Below are 19945 nucleotides of genomic sequence, written 5' to 3'. Positions count from 1 at the left end.
CCACTGCTGTCACCCTGACTCTCACATTAGCATAGAAATCACAAAGAAAACCCCATAAATCTTGRACCTGAAGCATGTTAATTAACTAGTTTTAATCTAGAGGGCATTCTTCCTACCTACACTGAGCAGTAGCTCCCTTACAGGGGACTAGACTCTGGACTCCCAGGCACTGCTGCTCATTTTTCCACCTGCCCTGGCAGCCTACCCTAAATTTAAGGGAAGGACTTCAGCTGCAGCTCAGCACACTTAGCAGCAACAGCCATTCTGAGCAAGATGCAGCTACAAGTCAGCCAAGTGAGCGAATATCCTCCCAAGTAATAATAGAAATAAAAAGTTGTAGCTTGCAATGAGACAATCTTGTTGGTATCTGTTCGGTAATAACAGCTTATTCATGATGTCTGCTGTTGCCTAGGGCTGACTTCATCAYAACCTGTGACCTGCAGCCTACAGCTCTCAAGGCTTCCCCTAACAGGCAGGGCCAGGGAGATTGGAAATGTTAGAGTCAATAGCAGCAGACAGGCTAATGACATGGGAAACCCTCGAGAGAGAGCAGGAGGCAATCAGTCCTGCCCTTTAGCCCTCKGCTTAGCTTGTTTGCAAAACCAAGATCAATCCAGCAGCTCCTCTGACAAAAAAAGACCCCACCAACCAAAACAAAAGTAAAGCTCMAAATATTTTTACATTACTAAGTATATTATTTAGCATTTGTGCAGGTTCAGTTTCATTTCAGTCTTGTAGCTCTGGAMTGCCTTGATTCAAGTGAGAGAGCAGGAAGCAGAAAAGAGAGACAGGGCCCATGGTAATCCTCCCTAGCCCAGCTAGGTCAAGAGAAGAGAACTTTGAAGTTTTTGCACAGGGAAGAGACTGAAGGTACACCGATTAAGCTTTTCCTCTGAGCAACATGTGAAAATGAAAGACATAGTTACTTAACTGGAAACAGCAAYTGAATTTAAGTTAATAGATGTTTCTTACAAAAAAATAGAGCAAATAATATAGAAGACAAGTGTGAATCAAGAATTTTATTTTTTCTCCACATACATAAAAAAAGTGAGTGAACACATAAGACAGCAAGTCAGAAAAACTAAACATATTTACAAGACAGTTAAGATATCAATTTTTTTCCATCTTCAAGATCAAGTCATCACAGATTTTTGTTAATTCATCATTTTCTTTAGTCTGTGGGAGAAAGAAAAAAGTGAGTTTCAGGTATGTCTGAACTATGTTACAAGCTTGTAGTGAGCGGAGTGGCTACAAGTCCTGTTTGCCAGTATATGGAATAGGAAGTTGATTTAGATTATAGTGGCACATGCAAATTTAATGTAAAGGACAGTCAGCTAYGGCAAAGGTCACATGGAATCCTTAGGAGCCTCAGGAAATGAGCCAGAATCCACTATACTGTTTCTACTTCTTCCCAGACATTCGCCTAACACATGGAGACCAACTGATCCAGGGAAGCAAGACTTGGGACTCAAAGCCTTTTTTAGGTAGACCAAAAYTCAAGACAGGGAGAGTTTAGATTTTAATCTTCACAAGACATTCTATAAAATGATGCCTTGATACTTTTATTGACATGTGACAATTTACAGTTTGTAGAATTCCTTATGGAACACTTAAACTATTTTGATAGGAACTCTTAAAATATTGCTGTATTGATAAGACCAAACCTAATATTATATTAAATGCCTTATCTCATTTCTCCAGATACAGGCCTACTGTTTCCTCAGCTATGCAAACTTCAGCCATAAGCCTGAAGAGTCACAAATATGGGTTTTTCCCATTATAGGAATCTGTCAACTTTATCCATTTTGAGTCTAACACTGGCAGAAGCAATGCAGTAAAATTAATGGCATACATTTCCAGCAGTGACTTGTAATCCTCAAAAAGCTATTCCTTTGAAGGGTTCCAACAAAGGAAACTGATGTGCCTTTACCAAACTTYCTAAGACTTTATATTGCTTCATATTGCATAGGTAAAGTACAAGGATTAATGGCCTGAACAATATTGAAAACTTGAGTCATGTACAGTCAAATATGTATTGGTGCTAACAGCTTAAAAGTCATGTTCATGAACAAGCTGTACCAGACAGTTATTCAAAATTTATTCTCAAATTCTGCTCTGCATCATGTGTAAACTTTAATCACCACTTCCTTCAGTAGTTCAGGTAACCTCCTGACACAKTAGCCCAGATTGGTTTGGGAACAAACCTTGTGCTCCAAAAAAATATAAACATACAGACAAGTCCTGACATGACACATCTTTAGTCTTAGGTCTCAATGCCTATTTCCCAAACCCTGCCAGGAGTGCAATCATGTAAACCAGCAAGTAAGCAAGGCTCCTTCTAGCCCTGGTACAGGGGCATTCTTGACACAGGCTAGGGCAATATCTTGGAAAGACTCACCCACAGCATTGTGACTGACCTTTTGTTCAAGGSTCCTCTCTAAAGACTGGATCCTCATCTGTTCTTTGCGTAGAGTGGCCTGAAGTGCTGCGGTCTCTGATTTTGCTTTGCTGCGAACCTGGGCAATTTCCTCATTGGCTCTGAAACAGATGCAAGATGGTGTTTACATCCCCTTCAAACAGCACAGCCAAACTCTTCATAGAATCACACTAGATGCTTGTACTTTGGATTAATCACCAAATGAAACATGTTTAAAGCAAGTTTTGGCACTACAAATCACATTCTACAGCAACTGTGAAAACTGTATTTCATTCCTGGTACTTGGTTTCTTGACATGATACTTACTGCTGCAGCTTTTCCTCAGCATGTGCTTTAAGTGCCTGATATCTCTGCTCCTCTTTTTTAATTCTAGCCAAGTATTCTTCTGCACAGTTTTTCAAAACTTCTTCATTCTGTCCCAAAAGAAAAGAGGTTTAGTTAACCTTTTATGCTAAGAGATAGATGGAAGAATCTCTCCACTTGACAAATGAGCTATTTGACTACACKTAAGTGGCAGTATCTGCTCACTGAAGTAACTGTAGTAACAGGAGKAACTATGAAACACCACAGGTCTACATGGGTTAAACTGCCTCCTTTCAACTATCAACTTTGCAAACATTTATTCACCATATTTTTCCCCAATACACACTTAGTAGCAAACTATAGTAAAGGGGAAGGTCACTAAAACTACAGTCACTAATTGGTTTTGTTGTTTTGCTTTGATTACTTTTAAATCAGCTTTGAAGAAGTTGGATTTCTAGCTATTCCTGGAACAGCYGCAACTTAGGACAAAGAATCCATGGAAAGATTCAGGCTTTGGACCCTGATGTAAACAAATCCAACATTAACAGCAATAAAGTTACATTGATAGTCACACTATGAACCTACTTGAWTAATCAGTGTAGGAAGTTGCAACTTTTTGAAACAAGTGCTAGAACTCCCAACTAACTGCAGCTTGTTTCCAAGTGATGCTTATCTCTGTGCTGAGGAAAGGGCTTCTGAATTTAGGGTGGAGTTAAAAGGAATGCAAGATGAAGGAAGCCTGACATGTCAGCAAAGAAACAAAAGTTGTAGCACACACTATTCTTGTTTCTCAAACCTACACTACCATGAAAGTTGTAACAGGCTAGTTCTAAACTTGAATAAACAGGAACAGTAAAGGATAACTGAATGAAAAAAAATTCAAGGCACTTTTTAAAGCACCAACTGAACCAATTTTTATGCATTTCATGCAGTAAGAAACCATAGCTTATACTCATCATTAGMTTCCTTCCTCCAGCCTCTGAAGCTGCAGAATTAAGGCTTCACTTTAACTTTTAAAAAAACCTACAAACACCCCAGTAGTGAACACTCCACAAGCTTATTCTGACTTGTAATTTCAAATCCTTTTCAGCATCCATTCAATATGATATAGGGGAAACAAGCTGCTATTATGCAGCAGTTGCTGCATGAGAGTATCTCTGATTAACAAAAACGGTAGGCGTTGCAGCAAGAAACAGCTTCTGTTTGAAGAAACTTTGTCTTCTAACAGATATCATCTTAAAGTCAGTCACTAAATACAACAAATCTTTTTTATACTTTAAATAAAGAACTTAGCACTTGGTTTTACAGGCAACCCCTATACTACCATTAATGGCTGTTCTAGAAATTTCACCATTTTCTCTCCACTAGAGCTCATTTATCACAAAAGGATATTATTTGATTATTAAATCATCTTACTCTGTGGTAACCCTCTAATGCCTCTTTCTGTTTTTCAAGTCGCTTGAAGAGTTCAGAGAAAGACTTCTCCATAGACTTCTCCATAGAGTTCAGATCTGAAATAGCTTGCTGCTTCTCTTCCATCAGCTTCTGTACTTCATTCCTTGAGATTTCCTTCTGCTTCTGAGCATCCTCTAGAGAAAGTGAAGTTAACCCATGACAGTTATTGTTTTAGCATAAAATTAGTTCCATTGTATAGACAGATAACCTCCCCACACCTTCAATTCTTCCTCTTACAAAGGTTTCATAACATTAGCCTCTCACCGGGAAAGACATTTCCAGGTGAAAGCATTTCAGTGCTTTTAAGAAATCTGTCTCTGTCACCATGTTACATAGTATCTCACACCAAACCTAAGGCCATTAAACACAATGTCAAGGTGCTTGCCAAAAGCATTTTTTCTTTTGCACTGTMGTCAAAAAACTCTACCCGAGTTTACCATAACAGGGGCCTCAAATGTTGTGATAGAAGCAAGGAATCAAAAAATATTTTTCATTAAACATACACAACAGCTGGARGATCTGGAGGAGACTGGGATAACAAGTTAAACTAGCACAGCATACTTTCAGGACAGGTTTGTGTTAGCATGTCCAAGCTATGTTTCCCATAGCCTTAGAGGAGTACAAAAGAGCTAGCATAGATGTGCCTATTCAGCTTTGAGCAGAGAAAGTGTACCTAAACAAGAGCATCACTGCATGTCTTTCCTAGTTTTGAACCCACAACCTTTACTAAGGCAAAGTCCAGATCCATCCAGCAAGAACTTCTAATGTAGATCTTGCCACTCAATTGTTTATTATCTGACATCATTTAAATACAAAGTGCTGACAACTGGATCTGCCAGTTTTAATAAAACATCAGCTCACACTCCAGAGAATAAGAAAAAGCTGTGCTCATGCCTGATTCAAAAAGTCATCATTACCTACCAAGCAATGTCATGTCTGTATGAACATGCATAAAACTGTTAGTCTACCTTGTCTTAAACCTTACCCTTATTCTGAAAGCATCTGACATATTAATGTCAGTGATGAAAGAGCAATAACCTCATTAAATAACTATAGGCCAAGAATGGCCCAGACCYGCAAGGCACTCAGAGTCTAAGTATGGAACTTACCCATAAGTTGTACTATTGTCTGTTCAAATTCATCACATATTTTCCTAAAAAACCATGAAAAAGAAAAGTTGAACRTAAGTTAGGAAAGCATTTGGAGAAAATAAGTAGATGTAAAAGTCAGGACATATTCATACTTCATTTCCTTGTATTCCACATGAAGCTTGTCATACTTCTTGCTCCAYTCCTGAATCTCCAGCTCTTTCTTTTGAACCTTTGAGGGTGAAAAGACAAATCTTTATTTTTCACACAAAAAGACATAAAAGATTTGATTCTAAAAACAGTCTGGAGGGCAGCTTAGGTACACTTTTAACTTAATATAGAGAGAAAAATAAGTTCTAACTGTTTAACAGGATCAAAATWGTTTCTTTACCAACTTGACTCAARTAAGATTTAGATTAATATATAAATTTTGCATATATGATTCTCACCATATTATCAGTATGCCTTTAAGGGATAAGATCACAGCCAACTCAGTCAACCAACCTCTTGGCTATTCTAATTCAGTGTATATGTAGATCACTAACTTCTGAGAGAACACAACTAGCCAAGGAACATTCTCTCAAGTGACATTCCCTCTCATTTACAAGGCAGAGAAAAAAAGAGCACTTCACAAACCTGCTCATTTTAACACATGAGAGAACAAATGCCAAAAGTCTATTCAAGAGCAAATTACTGTTTGCAGTAATTTATATTCAACACTAAATTATGGAACATAGTAGGGGAGGATTAAAAGATGCCTCAACTCATTTAAGAATAATCATACCTATTTCACATCAGCTGAATGAACTAAAGCAGAGCTCACAATAGCATTAAGCAGCACAAATACTCTTTGCTGAACACTTGGTGTAAACTCTAAAACAGACCTCAGGACAAGGTTTCATTTAAGAACTGTAAAACAAAACTGACTGCAGTGTGGGAGGCCTTCAAAAACAAGAGACCCAAAACACATTAAAAAAACTGGAAWTTAAAAAAAAAATAAGAGAAAGTGAAAGCACATTAGCTATTTTGGCAAAAAAAAATGAACAGTATACTGTAGTACACTGATTTTTCAGTATTTGTTTCAGAGCAAACTCATTTAAATGTATGGAAGCAGAGCACTAGTGAAAAAAGAATGTACAAACTATAAGGACAAATAGTGATAGGCTAGATACAAATGTTAGATAAGCAAAAGTATCTCAAGATAGAAACAGAAACTCTCACTTGCTGACTCAGAAATGGTTTGGTAGGCCCCAAAAAAGCAAACTTTCCTAAGTGCTATATTCGCTCAGAAGGAAAACAGGTTTTCCCTTTCCTCCTACTCTTAAGTTGTTTCAGGGAGGAAAAAAAATGAATTTAATCTGTCTTCCTTTCAGGTTAATAATGTAAGTCATCCAGTCACCCCTACAAGTCCTAGCAGATTTAAAACAGTTCTTTCAAACATAAAAGTAGAGCATCACTTTTAAGATATTGCAAGCTTTACCCCCTATTATACAGACATTCTTCATTTTAGACCAATGCACTAAGAGCTGTCTCCTGTGAAAACCACATTTCTTTTCCTCTACTAGACAATATGCTAGGTGAAAGCCACCTCCCAAAYGACAAAATTACTCCTAGAAAAGCCACTATCTCAGTACTCTAAAATGAAMAAAATATTTAAGCAGCAAATAACCATGGGTCATCTGTTTGGTGTCCTTAGTGCCACTGCCTGCAGAACAGCAGTCAGGAATTTTGAAAGCTCCATTTTTTACTGAAGTGATACAATTAGCTTTAAGGACATTTATGCTTAAATACTCCTCTTATATTATTTAGTGTTTGTGATATTATATTACTCMGAAGCCATAATGAATCAAGTACACAAAGTTTTGAAATGAGTGGATATGTAAGTCTTGCATCAGTCAAAAGATGGGCTTTTAAAGGCAATTTCTGTAAGTGCAGAACAGGCTTAAAATCTTACCAACTACTTCTTCCCTCCTCCACTAAAGTGTTTCTCCTCCCRAGTGAGCTCCAAATCTCACTCTCTTTATTAGCTGCACATACTGTTCTGCCTTCATGTCCCACAAGAAAAGAATTGATCATAGCACACTGAATGGGCACTATAGTTTTATCTTACTTTAGGGAAATCATTTAAGAAGTCACTCTCTTCCATTAGGATGAAAATGTATTTCCTGCCTGTTGAATAAGAAGTATCCAGATCACTGACATTAAGCCTAACTATCCTATCTGATAATATGCAGCTTTGAATAGTAGATATACATCTAAGGCAGAACCTGACTAATAAYGAAGTTTATCCTATTCCCTTAAGTGTTAGCTCTGATGAGCTCTATAACTACAACACCCATCAAGTCCACAGCAAGCTTTTCAGAATGAGATACTTATGCCAAGTACAATGAAAAAAACTATGAAGTAGGGATTTATCTGTGCTAATCTAAACAAAAGAACCTGCCAAGGCTGTGCCAAGTTTTGCTCTGAAGAGGCCACCATACCTCTCTCTTACCAGTTCAAGAACTGCATCCATGTCTTTTTGGCTATATTTTAGCACGTCTATAATAGCATCCACTGCAGTGTTTGTAGGAGYAGCAAAAGGGACTGGAGGAACATCACTACTCAGGGAGTCTGGAATTAGAGGACTTGTGTCCTGTAAAGAAAAGAAAAATGCAAAGTTTCAACAGATTTCTATTGCTGTGCTATTGATTAGCTGTATGCACATTATTCAATGCCGAGTCAATGTATCTTTCTTAAACACACAAGATACCTCCAGAACTCTGTTACTATAAAACTTTCTTATTTTGAAGTTGACCACATAGGTCTAAGAAATATCTACAGGGTAGAACCACAACTAATATCCACCAATTACAGCTATCAGAAACAAAGCAGATGACACCATGCTGTTCCCCACCATAAAGACACCACTTCAGCTTGAGCTGCTGTGTACAGATCTGTTCATAAAAGGCTGTTGAAACTATAAACCACAGCTGTAGACCATCCAGTTTAATCGAAGTGCTTTTCATCACACCAATGCAATTACAATATAAAGCTTATCTTTTGTGGCTTGACTTGCATTAAAAAAAAAGATTGCTTGACTAAAACATTCTTAAAAACAGCTCAAATTCTCTTAGATCATGTGCAATAGCACCAGTTTCCACAAATAATGCTTTGAATACTTCATYGCAAATTAAATGTTAGAAGATGTTCATCACAAAGTTCATCTTTGATACAAATTAGTATCCAAGGTGGTTTAAARTAACAGTTTAAGTACACATATATCACATTTTGCAATCTGCGTAAGTATTAAGGTCCAGAACCTAGGCTGCTATCCCCTTCCCAAACTATCAAMATGAAACCTGATAGCATTCCAGACATCCTTACAGAAGTTGTAAATGTCTCCAGAAGAACTAGTCCTTTTGGTTTTTCTTCACTTTGAAGACTCACTAGAGGCTTTCCAGCTTCCTCAAACAGTTTATCTAAATCAGCAACAGGACTGAAAACAAACATACACCATTAAATTCAAGCACTGCATTTCTTTGCAAAGCTTTTGTACCAATAGGGCCAGGGCAGTGATTGTCACATGTACTCAGCACTGTCAGGCCATACCTTGAATCCTGCATTCAGTTTTTGGCCCCTCACTACAAAAAATAAACTATGCCCAGAGAAAGGCACAGAGCTGGGGAAGGATCTGGAGCACAAGTCTGATGAGGGGTGGCTGAGGGAGCTGGGGGGRCACAGCCTAGAGAAAAGGAGGCTCAGGGGGGATCTTGTTGCTCTCTACAGCCAACTCAAGGGAGGTTGCAGTGAAGTGGGGGTTGGTCTTCTGAAGAACAAAGTTGGATGAAACAGCCTTAGCTTGCACCAGGGATGTTGGATATTACAGGATAGATTGGATATTACAGAATACTTTTTCACTGAAAGGGTAGTCATGAATTGTAACAGACTGCCCAGGGAAGTGGTGGAGTCACCAAACCTGGATGGGCAGATATGGCACGAGGAGCATGGTTTAGCAGTGGACTAACCAAAGCCAGGTTAATTGTTGGACTTGACAATCTGTAAGGTATTTTCCAAGCTAACTTTATGTACTAAGTCAATACCTACCCAGGCTGAGGTGCAGCTGTCATGACACTCTCGCTTGATTGAACAGTACCATGAACTGGTTGCCTTGGACTGTCTCTCAACAGAGGGTCAAACTTCAAATACAGTGACTGTTTTCTCAAGGCTGATTCTTTGATCTGAAGGGAAAGAGGCATAAACTGGCAGATCTGCTGCTTCAGAGCACAACACACACATCCCACMCACACACATAAATAATCTTTCTGAAGAGTGGGTGAGTCTATTCTTCACTGGCCAAAGCATTGTTCTCAGGAGGAAAATTACATAAGAGAACACAGTGCCCACATGCTTAAGTCCTTATGTAACATCAAGAGAACTCAATTTGCTCACAGACAGAACCAAAAGGGCAAACATTCATGAACTATTGCAAACCAGCAGAAGACAGAGAGRGAAGGATAGTATTGTAAGCTGAAAAAGCAGTGTRTGCCATTCTGTCTTTGCTTATACAATAATAAGGACAAACACAGCAAGGCCAAAAACAATTCCAATCCAGTGTATTCACTATTCAGAGATATTCTTTCTCCCGCTTGGGTCCAGAATAGAAGTAACTAAGCTGAACTGWTTAAAACATGACAAGCCCAATTTAGAGACAGATTCCCTGAAACTGACCATGAGGCCAAAGAGCTTAGAAAAAAAAATATTTTTGAAATAATGATCCTGCACTTTCAAAGCATCACGTTCTAGCAGTTTTGGCCAGAAGTGAAATGTCATTCATCTCAGTTTCACTGCTATTACAGAAAAATAGCGCCTTTGCAAACTGACAGCCAAAGAGCTTTGATTTTTAGTTGAATTGCTTTTAACTACATTTCCTTGCACCATCACCCCCYCACTCAGCCTTGTCACCACATTCCTTTGGAATAGGTGACAATTTCTGAGGACAATTCAAAGTCAAGTCAACTCGTGAAAGCATTTAAGGCTTGACAGTTTCATCTTTCCTCTCCACACCGCCAAGAAGGCAAACGAAGTATTTAATGTCATACTTACTGATGAAGACCCAAACTGCTCCAGATAGTCTATGCCCATTCCTAAAACTGGAAATGGAGGAAACAATACAATGAAAATGCAATATTGTCATATTGTCCTACCACAGACAGAAACAAACAAAAGTGTATAAAGCAAAGAAAGCCCTGCCTTCATTCTCATGACTTCTAGTTTTTCATTTGTTCAAAATAATCTTTCTATCAAGATCTGAAAAACGCCAAGATTTCTAAGCTAAGCAAACTTACAACTTCCATTTRTTCCCAAATACTTGTAAGAATACRTAGGATTTAAMACAGAGYTGAAGAACTTCTGTTGTTCYACAGYTAAAGTGACAAGCACACTCAGATATTCTATTATTATACACAATGCCCCATAAAAGAGCAAGATTGTCAGTCTCATCATTAAAATTAGCAGACAGGTCAGGTTTGACTGCTGAAGTTATAGCCACATCCCAATACAGTGATTCCACTCCTGTATGAAGTAAGTGACAGACTACACTGCAGTCAAACCATTTGCTCATCCTTCCACTCAACRCTCCAGGAATAACCCTTCCAAAKGGTTAAGCCACAGCTATGTAGGAAGCTCTCAAGACAAGCATGCTTATCAGAAAGATCATTCACACTGTAATATGAAACCAGTAGTRCTAAGGSCTGCAGTAATCTACAGGACTCACAAATACAMACAGCTCTAGTGCTCTCAATTTACAAAGWTTTTAATACTAGAAATTATTTTAAGRAAGCAATTCTTCAGCATACATAGTTTCTGTACCAGACTAAATCTCATCCTCCCAGGAAGCTAAATTCTAACAGATAGCTTTCTGAACTTAGCTAAAACMAGAGAAAGTTATGAGTAGGCTTAGGTACATTCCCCAGCATGGCTTGACATTGTGGGGTCTGGAGTCTTTCAGAAAGGCAGAATGGGAGAAAAAAAAACCTAGAATTCATGACAAAATTTGTATAGAAAAATACATACACACATGTTGTTCCAACAATACATCTTCAGTCTGTTTAAAAGAAATGCCCTTACCTTCTGATGATGGTCTGAAGATCTCTTCAGGTTCAGCATTAGCTGTCTCATCTGCTGTTACTTYAGTTCTGGGGGAGCTAGGTTTAATTTCTTCTGCAGGTATTGACTTTTTTCCACTGTCAGTGGAAACCAAAGTATCTTGAGAGGGAGCAACATTAGCCAGAGACATTTTAGATGGGCTCATTTGCTTCTCCTGATGAGAAAAACACAATYWTTTTTACTGTTAAAATMATTATTTTWAAATGCAATGAAAATAATWTTAATGATCAAATTGGTTTGTCATAAACTAACTGGRCAGCCACCATAATAAAACAGGTTCACAGACATAGAAATTAAACTACGAACACTGAGCACAGTTCATATCATACAAGAGCCACTCTTTTAGAGTCCACACCCTTATGTTTGTCGTTGGATGCAACTGCTGATCAAAAAAGATASAAAATACCAAGGTACCAATTTGGCTGTCTCTGATGTTACCTTCACAACATAGGTCTGCACAATTGATATTCCTTCTAGAGSAGCTGAAGATGCATAAATCCACTGATTCTTAGACAAAATATCAAAAATAACTTTCACAAGATTAAGTCATTAAGTCAGAGAAATCTCTTTCATGGAACAACTTGGTAAGAACTGGCTATCTTTCCTATACCTTACCACTTCTCTCTTTCCTGGAAGTTCAGCTTCTGCTTGAACTCCTGACTTCTCTTTTTGAGCTTCTGGCATGTCTTCTACCACAGTGTGCTCAACAATTCCCCTAAGGAAAAGAAACCACACAAACAAACAAGAAAAAAATTGGAAAAATAAATCAGTATTTAAGTCACACAGTTCAAACACTGTGTTACCAGATGAACTGAACAAAGGTAGCCTCTTTGAGAGATTCTACTGTCACAGCACAGGAAGCTTTACAGAGTTTGGGGATATAAATATACTGTCTYGCCTGGTGACAACCTATGTGACAGAAAGCTCTCCCTCCATCAGAAGCAGTGTTATCTGGGAAGGAGGAAGTCACGGCAACATCACTTATTCACTTAACACTGTTCTCCTATTTCMCTTTKTTCRGCTCATTACTTTTTTTAAAATTGAWGATAGGCTCTTTSTTTRATTAAGAAMAGAATTACAAGCARCCTGCTCCTCTTTCCAAAGCAATGCTGTGATTATTGGTGTGAACTTCATTAGAAAAGGCCGATACTCCATTTGTGCTGAAAGCAGTACATAAACTTTTCACCTTGGTAAACAGTAACTGATCATGTTACACAGGGAGCAAGAGTACAARTATTTCTGTCAAATGAACAATTTGTACCAGTCTAGTTCTGGCAAGCACCTGACTGTCTATAGTAACAGTGACATTTAAATAACTAAATTTTCTAGGAAAGGTAACAATATATTCCATTCTCAAATAAAAAGTTTTGTGGTGCCAAAAAAAAAATGCAGCTTCAGAGGCAGTTTTTTTAACTGGAGATAGCATTTAGGTACCAAGAACATGCAGTGAAGAAACAGTACCTCAGAGTTTAACAGAAAACAAAATTGCCTGGTCTGTTCCATACTGCACCATGTGCAGCTCTGCTGCCTACTTCCCTGTTTTATTTAAAGACAGTAGCAGTCAGCTGATTCTCCACAATTTAATCTTGGAGGAGTGGGGAAAGTACCACTTGAACAATGCTCATCCCATCTAAGCCGGTTCTACCCCATTCTCCCAGATTTAACACCTTTTGCCTAGAGCTAGTCATCTCAGAAGCTTTCCCAATTAAGATCTTTGCYGTTGCAACATAATCATGTTAAAGATTACAACAGACTCAGCCAGCCTTGGAGGGAGGCAAAGAAGTAGGAAGGTACTAGTTTGAGATACTATSTAACTTTCCTCACATGATTTCAAGGTGCCTCTGCATTGATCTAGAGATTTACTCACAGATTTTTGGGTTCTTCTTTCTCAAGAGTATTCTCACAGGTATTTGGACTGCTAGGTTGCTCCACTGGAAGAGGTTCCCTTCTTGGTGAGCTACTATCCTGTTCCTCTGGCAGGTGAACTTTCTGAGGGCTGGGTTTAGAACACTTGGGTGAGGTGGAAATTTTAGAGCCTCCTCCAAATGGATTAAAATTCGGATCATCAAGTTTGTCCCAGTCAAACTTATAWGATGCTTTAGGAAGAGGGATTTCATCTTCCACATTACTTTTATTCTGCACTTCAGTATTCTCCGGTTTTGTCTTGGTAATAGGAWTTTTTTTGGAAGGTGGTTTAATTCCCAGTCTTTTACCTAGTTTCTTAGGAGGTGGTTTTCTAGCAGTGGTATTATCAAAGTCAAATTCCTGTATTACTGGTCCAGCCTTGGTGACATCAGGCTTTTCTGTAGGTTTCCCTGTGGAGACACCCAGCTCTTTGTCAGGCTTCAACTCTTCTGCAGAGGATTTTTCTGCTACTGAAACATTCTGAAGCTTTGAGTCCTCAGTTTTAAAAGAATTAGTTACATCAGAACTACTGGGACCCAAGTTGCCAGGTAACTGTGCAGCAGGTGTAGGTGTCTCTCCTARTGCCACTGAATTATCAGTTTGGCTTGCATCTGTGGAAGCAGACTTCACACCCTTCTCAGAGTCACCAATTGCTTGCTCAGGGGACAGCTTGGATTTGTTAGACTCCAGCTTGCTCAGTGCAGATTCGTTTTCAGAGATGGGAGTCTTCTCTTCACTTAAACACTCTGTACTTGCTGTGGTTGAAGCAAAAGGAGCTGCATCCTCCCACAGAAGAGAATCATGACTTTTTTCAGTTTTCTCAGAGCTGCTAGATACTTTTACAGGAGACTTCTGCAGATTTCCAGGAGAATGAAGCAACKGTACCGAACTTTGAAAAGGATTGATGTCATTTAAGTTATCAAAATCAAGACTGTAGGAACCTCGACTCCTCACTGGCATCTCATCATCTGGGTAAGGAGCCACGCTGACCTTCTCTGGCATTTGGGTATTGTTTGCTTCTGCTACAGTCTTTTGTTGACATGTGCTGTTAAAAAAAAATGCTATAGTTAATTTGCAGGCATAGCTTGAAACTATCTTTAGAAAGATTTGCCAAAGTAGCTTTACACATTCAGAGTAATCTGCTTTCTTTTTCAATAAGGCAGCTGACAGCAAAACATAACAGCAAGAATTTAGTTGTCACCTAAACCATCAAGATTTACAAGCTCTGGTACACATGAGGATTAGAGAGATCAACCCTTGAAGTTAATCAGTGTTCTTAAACTACCTGTTCCACACAGCCTTGTTTGCTTGTGCCAGTCATCCCTGGACACTGCTCTACTCACCACAGTGTATGGACATTTTCCTTTCATTAGGTTCCTCACACATTGTTTAGGAGAAATTATTGACAGTCAGCAGCTCAAACACAAGCACAACTTGTGGTACATCTTCATGCAGATTCATCTCTGAGTCATGACAGACTCAAGTCTGGGACCAAACCAAGTCATGATTCACGTTCTCCCACATTTCATTACTTTGTCTGGTCATTCTGGCATACATTTYCCCCCCTGAAAGTATGCACCAGTATTTGATTTATGGAGGCCTACATACCAAAACAGAACCTGGACTTGAGACATTCTAAATTCTGTACAACAGCAAATCTGAAGAGCAGAGTGACATACAAGAAAACATTTCTCCAGGAAGACAAAGGTAATTTTTTTTTTTAGCGAAAGAAACAGGTTAAAGAGTTTGTGTACTCACTATCACAGAGTATTCTACAAGTAGTAACTCTCCACTTTATTTTCCCAAACTCCACACAACTTCTGAAGGTTTAGCCTCAGACTACAGAGAGTTAAGCCAWCACTTCCTGAAACAGTATTTCCTCCCATTGTTTTGCCCCTCATAAAGTTATTAATTCTATGTGCCGTCCTTATCTGCCGCGGAACAGAACATGATTAAAAGCAACTCACTAAAAACTCCACTTTGATAAACTCGAAAGCAGAGACCGGAGATAAGAGCTAAGAAGTCCTTCTCACCCAGTTTGAGCGACTCTTCCCGGCAGTAACTCAGCCCCAGGCTGCAACTACTCAGGTCCCCTCCCACTCTCCTTCAGTGTTTAACCTAATAAATGCCAGTCAAGAGCGAGGCACCTGCTTGGAACGTCAAAGTGACCCCGTTCAGCAACACTGAGTCTTTTCGCTTATTTGCTACAAACAAATTCTTACGTTTTAAAATTAGAGAGGACATATTCAGTACAAGCAGCACATTGAAACCATTATGCCCTGACTAAATTCAGTGCTGATCCTTTAAACTCACTTGAACTTGGTAAGTACTAAATCTTTGTTTATTTGCGCAACAACAAGTTTGGAGTATAAATCCCATTACATTATTTCAGTGTGGTGGTTAATTCAGAAATGGTTTTCTGAACTACACTGTATACAGAAATAAAACAATTGAATTTATACACTTCGAGAATATTTAAGTGTTGAAACCTTTTCCCCTTTCTCCCCTTCCCAACCCCAAAATTAGGGATCAAATAAAAGTACAGGGTAGTTAAAAACAAAAGAGTGTATTTGCTTGCTGAAGACAAAACTAAGACTTGAGACTTCTTGCTGTTGGGAATTATAGCTGTCAGATGTCTACACTCAGTTAAAAGGGGACTAAGAGTCAGTAACAAAAATTTGCATTTAATATTGTCATAACACCCCCAAACATAAATATTACAGATTTTATGCTCTTCTCTAAGCAGCTACCATAAACCATTTTGAGACTCAGGCTGCTAGACTAAAAAGGCACATAAAGTTGTTTATACTTGTGACTGATGTTATAWCCACTTCGCATTGCTAGACTGAAGAAAACCTTAATATTCCCTGACTCAWGGTGTCTATTCAAGCTAACCCTTTGGAAGATTTCTCTTTCTAGATTTTACTCCTAAAGATACAACAATACTTAACATACAAGATAAGATATTTTAAGGCTTTGCTTCAGAATAATTGTATTCTCACACAAAACCTTCCATAGGTAAAGAAAATTGTTTCTTACACTATGTATGCTCACACTATTTAGCTATATTATAAGTGACCTCAAATCAGCCACAGMAGAGTTTGAAATAAAGTTCAATAATTAATAGCACAATCAAGATAAAATTTTCTTAAAATAGTGACAGTTATCTTTGAAAAAGTTCATACATCAGTCAGTATTAATTTGGTCCTCTTGCAAAGCTTGCATCTTAAAATATAATTTTCTATTCTATAACAACTACACRGGTTTAAAACCGGGAAAGCTAATTTGAGCATGTCCCACATCGGTAAGACAACTAGCTGTGAATTCACTACTCACCTAGAATCAGAGGGTGCATATAAAACATCATCCACCAAGTCTTTATGGCAATCGTCAAGTGCAAAAGCAGTCTCAAGTTTGTCTGTCATAGCAGGACTCACGATTTTTCCAGTATGAGGATCTCTTTGAGGAGTTTGAAAGGTTACCTTTAAGAAAGAGGTGGGAGGAAAGAAAGGAAAAACATTAGCACAATATTTTTCAAGCGCCAAATAGCGCATGCATTTAGCATAGAAGGAGAAAGAGTAAAAATAATACAAAATCAAAAGTTTACCATCTTCGCTTTTGCCACATTTTTTGGTGGCAAGTTTTCTTTCTGGGACAGGCGGAGAATAGAAGGTCTCCCTGTAGGTTCTGGCAGTGCAAAGAAAAAGCCACAGTCTTCTGCTGTTAAATCATCCTTAATGCTTCCTCCATTTTCTCCATTTTCTGCATTTAAAATCTGCAGACTCATTCTAGAAAATAACACACACAGCACAGCAGCATGAATGAGAGGGTGTGGTCAGCCAGATGCACTTTGAGATAATGGAAGAAGTTGGCAGCCTGGCACTGACTAGCTAAGATTAACAGCTTCCAAGAGAAAATTGGAAGCATGGAAAGTCTTCATAGGAAAAAAGACTCTGAAAGTATCTAAAGCAGTACTGCATGGCCCCTCTGGTTTTGGCAGGGGCTTGAGAAGCTAATTGTTGGTATTATGCCTTCCACAGCTCACATTCTAGACTTACTAATTAAGCTGCCCATCCTTTGAAGGGAGCTCTGTCACCTCCAGTGTTTCCTCATTCCCAACCCCTTCAGCCMGTGACGTACAACCATATCTCTTGTAACAGGGCATCGAGCTAAGCACAATTGCTTCTTGAAGGGACAGATGAGACAGATGACAATCATCTCTCTGTTTTACCCACATGGTCTCATTAGTACATTGTACACCAGCAAACAGCAGAAGCAAATTTGGTTAGGGTATGTTTGGGATCAGAGTCCTAGACCAAATTAGCTTTTTTCTGCACTGTCTGAGCGTATGTTGCTCTTGTAAAGCATAGTACTTAGGAATCCTTCGCAGCATAGACATTATAGGTATGCAAATCCAGGAGAAATTGTCATTAGAAAGGTATTTCTGAGATACTGTTCTAACACTGGGTATGCACAAGCTATAGTAGAATGTATATGCTGATCTAATTTTACTAGTGTGAATGACTTGAAACTAAAGCCTGGGCTGYAACCAAGATTAAGGATGAAAATAAATCAGAAATAAAGAAAAAGCACATAAATACACCAGACAAGCCACCATGCTGCATGTACTTGAACTCTGCCTACTTTTTATTCCCATTGCAGCCTATGCAATTCTTAAAGGTTTAACACTAACACTAAGTGATACACAGCTGCTTTTTTTAAAAAAGAAACAGACAGAAGGCATGGCAAGGAAGATCTAAGCATAACCACTACCCATGAAGGATGACACCTGAGAAGTACAGTTAGTTATCTGAAAAACTGCTATCAAAGCAATTTATTTTGTAAGAGCTGATGTATTGTCTTGTATCACCTATGCAAGATAACCAACATCAAGTGGAGGAAACATTGGCTTTCTGCAATGTGTAACAATTCTAAGTGATCTTAAATGTTTGATTTAGTGAAACACATAATCCTTAACCTGTTTTTCCATCACATATTCAACATTAATCCAGAAAATCAGCTGAAATACAGAAATTACCTAAGGAAGACCACAAATTATTTATGTTTTCACATCATAAAGTAGTAATAAGAACACTTTGACTGAAAATTTTAAGTCATATTTTCAACCTCATTGCCCTTATGCATTTATATTTCTCTACTTGAGGCGCTATACAAATTTCTCCACTCCTACATTAATCCTGATGGGAAAATTTGCTTCCTACTCTCCACAGAACTTAGCTGCTTTGTCTGAAAGCCTGACAACAGCACTTTTAATCAGCAATGGAATGCAAACAATGGCTACAGAAGCAATGGCATGCAAAGCACGCCTGTATTAGCTATCCTTCTTTATTCACCATATTAATGTTTTAGCTGAGGTTACTTTAAGTATAAAGTATCTTTACATTAACCACTTGTAGAACTTGAAGAAACTTCATTGTTGTCCTTCATTCCAAACTAAAATTGAGATGAAGTCAATCATTACAAACTATAGTTTTTCACTGTAATTACTTTAGAAACAAGCCTAGGACATGCTAACATTGTCAACACCTTCTAAAACAAGGTCCATAAGCATGGGAGCTTTGTTTGGAGACTTTTTCACTTTTGTCATTGAGCTATTTGCGCACCATTGCTAAACCAAATCCAAACCAAATAGAGTGATAAAATATACATACACCACTTTAGATATTAAATCTAAAAATCACATTTCTTTCTAGGATTAAAACAATAAAGTAATTCAGCACTTATTTTTAAAATTTGCAGTCAAGATTTGATCTAAATTGTATTCCACAAATTCATTRGCTAGTAACTGTGATAAAGTGAAAGAGAAAGGATGGCCTTATTCATATCTTTGTTCAAAGTGGTCAGCATCCAAGGCACACAAATAGTATGAAAGGCAGAAATTTTTCCCACTACAGCAAAACAAAGTTCAAGGCCAGGCTGGAYGGRGCTTGGAGCAATCTTATCTATTGGAAGGCGTCCACATCCCTGGGAGCTCCCCTCCCTGGCAGGGAGGYTGGGACTAGATGATCTTCAAGGTCCCTTTGAACCCTAACTAAGCTATGGTTCTATCAAAGTTAAAAAAATAAAATGCTTCAAGTTTTAGAATAATATTTATCTGGGCACATGCAGGAACCTGTTATTCTACCATTAAGAATGAATGTGTATTCGATGACATCAGATAATTAATCCTCAGCTACCTATCATTTGTAAAGTGCTTCGGGTACCTGCTGTTTAACAAATACCGAGACACAATAGCCAAAACACCAACGTGGTCCCAAATGCCTGAGAAGCCACTGAACATGCAGGGCAGAGATGGAATTTTTCTACTCATTTATCCTTTTGAACTCCTCCAGCAATCGAGATGCAGAGCACTCGCTCAAAGCAAAGCAAATTGGTACGTGCTGTGACTATTTCCATCCAAACTAACACGTATATATATGTGACTGCAATATAGATGGGTATTTTAGTACAAACATCTCAATTCAGAACAAATGAATACTCTCCTGGTAACCGACTTTCTCATAATCACTTCACCGTGAATGCAGGGGAAGAGCAGCAAGGCCGAGGAAAGCTTTGGAGGATCTCTGGAGAAGCTCCTTCCCTGCCCACC

At 38.4% G+C, this 19945-nt stretch overlaps 1 protein-coding gene across 2 annotated transcripts in view; it reads right to left on the bottom strand.

Moving 5' to 3' along the window:
- Positions 1 to 1006: 1006 nt before the first annotated feature.
- TACC3 (transforming acidic coiled-coil containing protein 3) overlaps positions 1007 to 19945 on the bottom strand; it is a 19986-nt gene continuing 1047 nt past the window's right edge. The window contains exons 2-16 of one of the 2 annotated variants that reach the window (XM_057376221.1): positions 16943 to 17123; positions 16672 to 16817; positions 13298 to 14380; positions 12046 to 12145; positions 11392 to 11584; positions 10369 to 10415; positions 9370 to 9503; positions 8650 to 8761; positions 7778 to 7918; positions 5439 to 5515; positions 5305 to 5348; positions 4157 to 4329; positions 2744 to 2850; positions 2418 to 2538; positions 1007 to 1176 (exon numbers count right to left, since the gene is read on the bottom strand). In XM_057376221.1, the coding sequence (XP_057232204.1) occupies positions 1111 to 1176; positions 2418 to 2538; positions 2744 to 2850; positions 4157 to 4329; positions 5305 to 5348; positions 5439 to 5515; positions 7778 to 7918; positions 8650 to 8761; positions 9370 to 9503; positions 10369 to 10415; positions 11392 to 11584; positions 12046 to 12145; positions 13298 to 14380; positions 16672 to 16817; positions 16943 to 17122 (2724 nt within the window). In that variant the 5' untranslated portion in view covers position 17123 and the 3' untranslated portion in view covers positions 1007 to 1110. Of the gene's footprint in view, positions 1177 to 2417; positions 2539 to 2743; positions 2851 to 4156; positions 4330 to 5304; positions 5349 to 5438; positions 5516 to 7777; positions 7919 to 8649; positions 8762 to 9369; positions 9504 to 10368; positions 10416 to 11391; positions 11585 to 12045; positions 12146 to 13297; positions 14381 to 15368; positions 15760 to 16671; positions 16818 to 16942; positions 17124 to 19945 lie in introns of those variants that run through there. The other variant, XM_057376222.1, reaches the window with a different exon arrangement.

The sequence above is a fragment of the Malurus melanocephalus genome, unplaced genomic scaffold, assembly GCF_030028575.1.
Source record: "Malurus melanocephalus ecotype Western Australia unplaced genomic scaffold, MMel_1.1 scaffold_274, whole genome shotgun sequence".
NCBI lineage: Eukaryota > Metazoa > Chordata > Aves > Passeriformes > Maluridae > Malurus > Malurus melanocephalus.
Note: the sequence above shows the minus strand (reverse complement) of the source record. Positions and strands in the feature narration are given on the sequence as shown.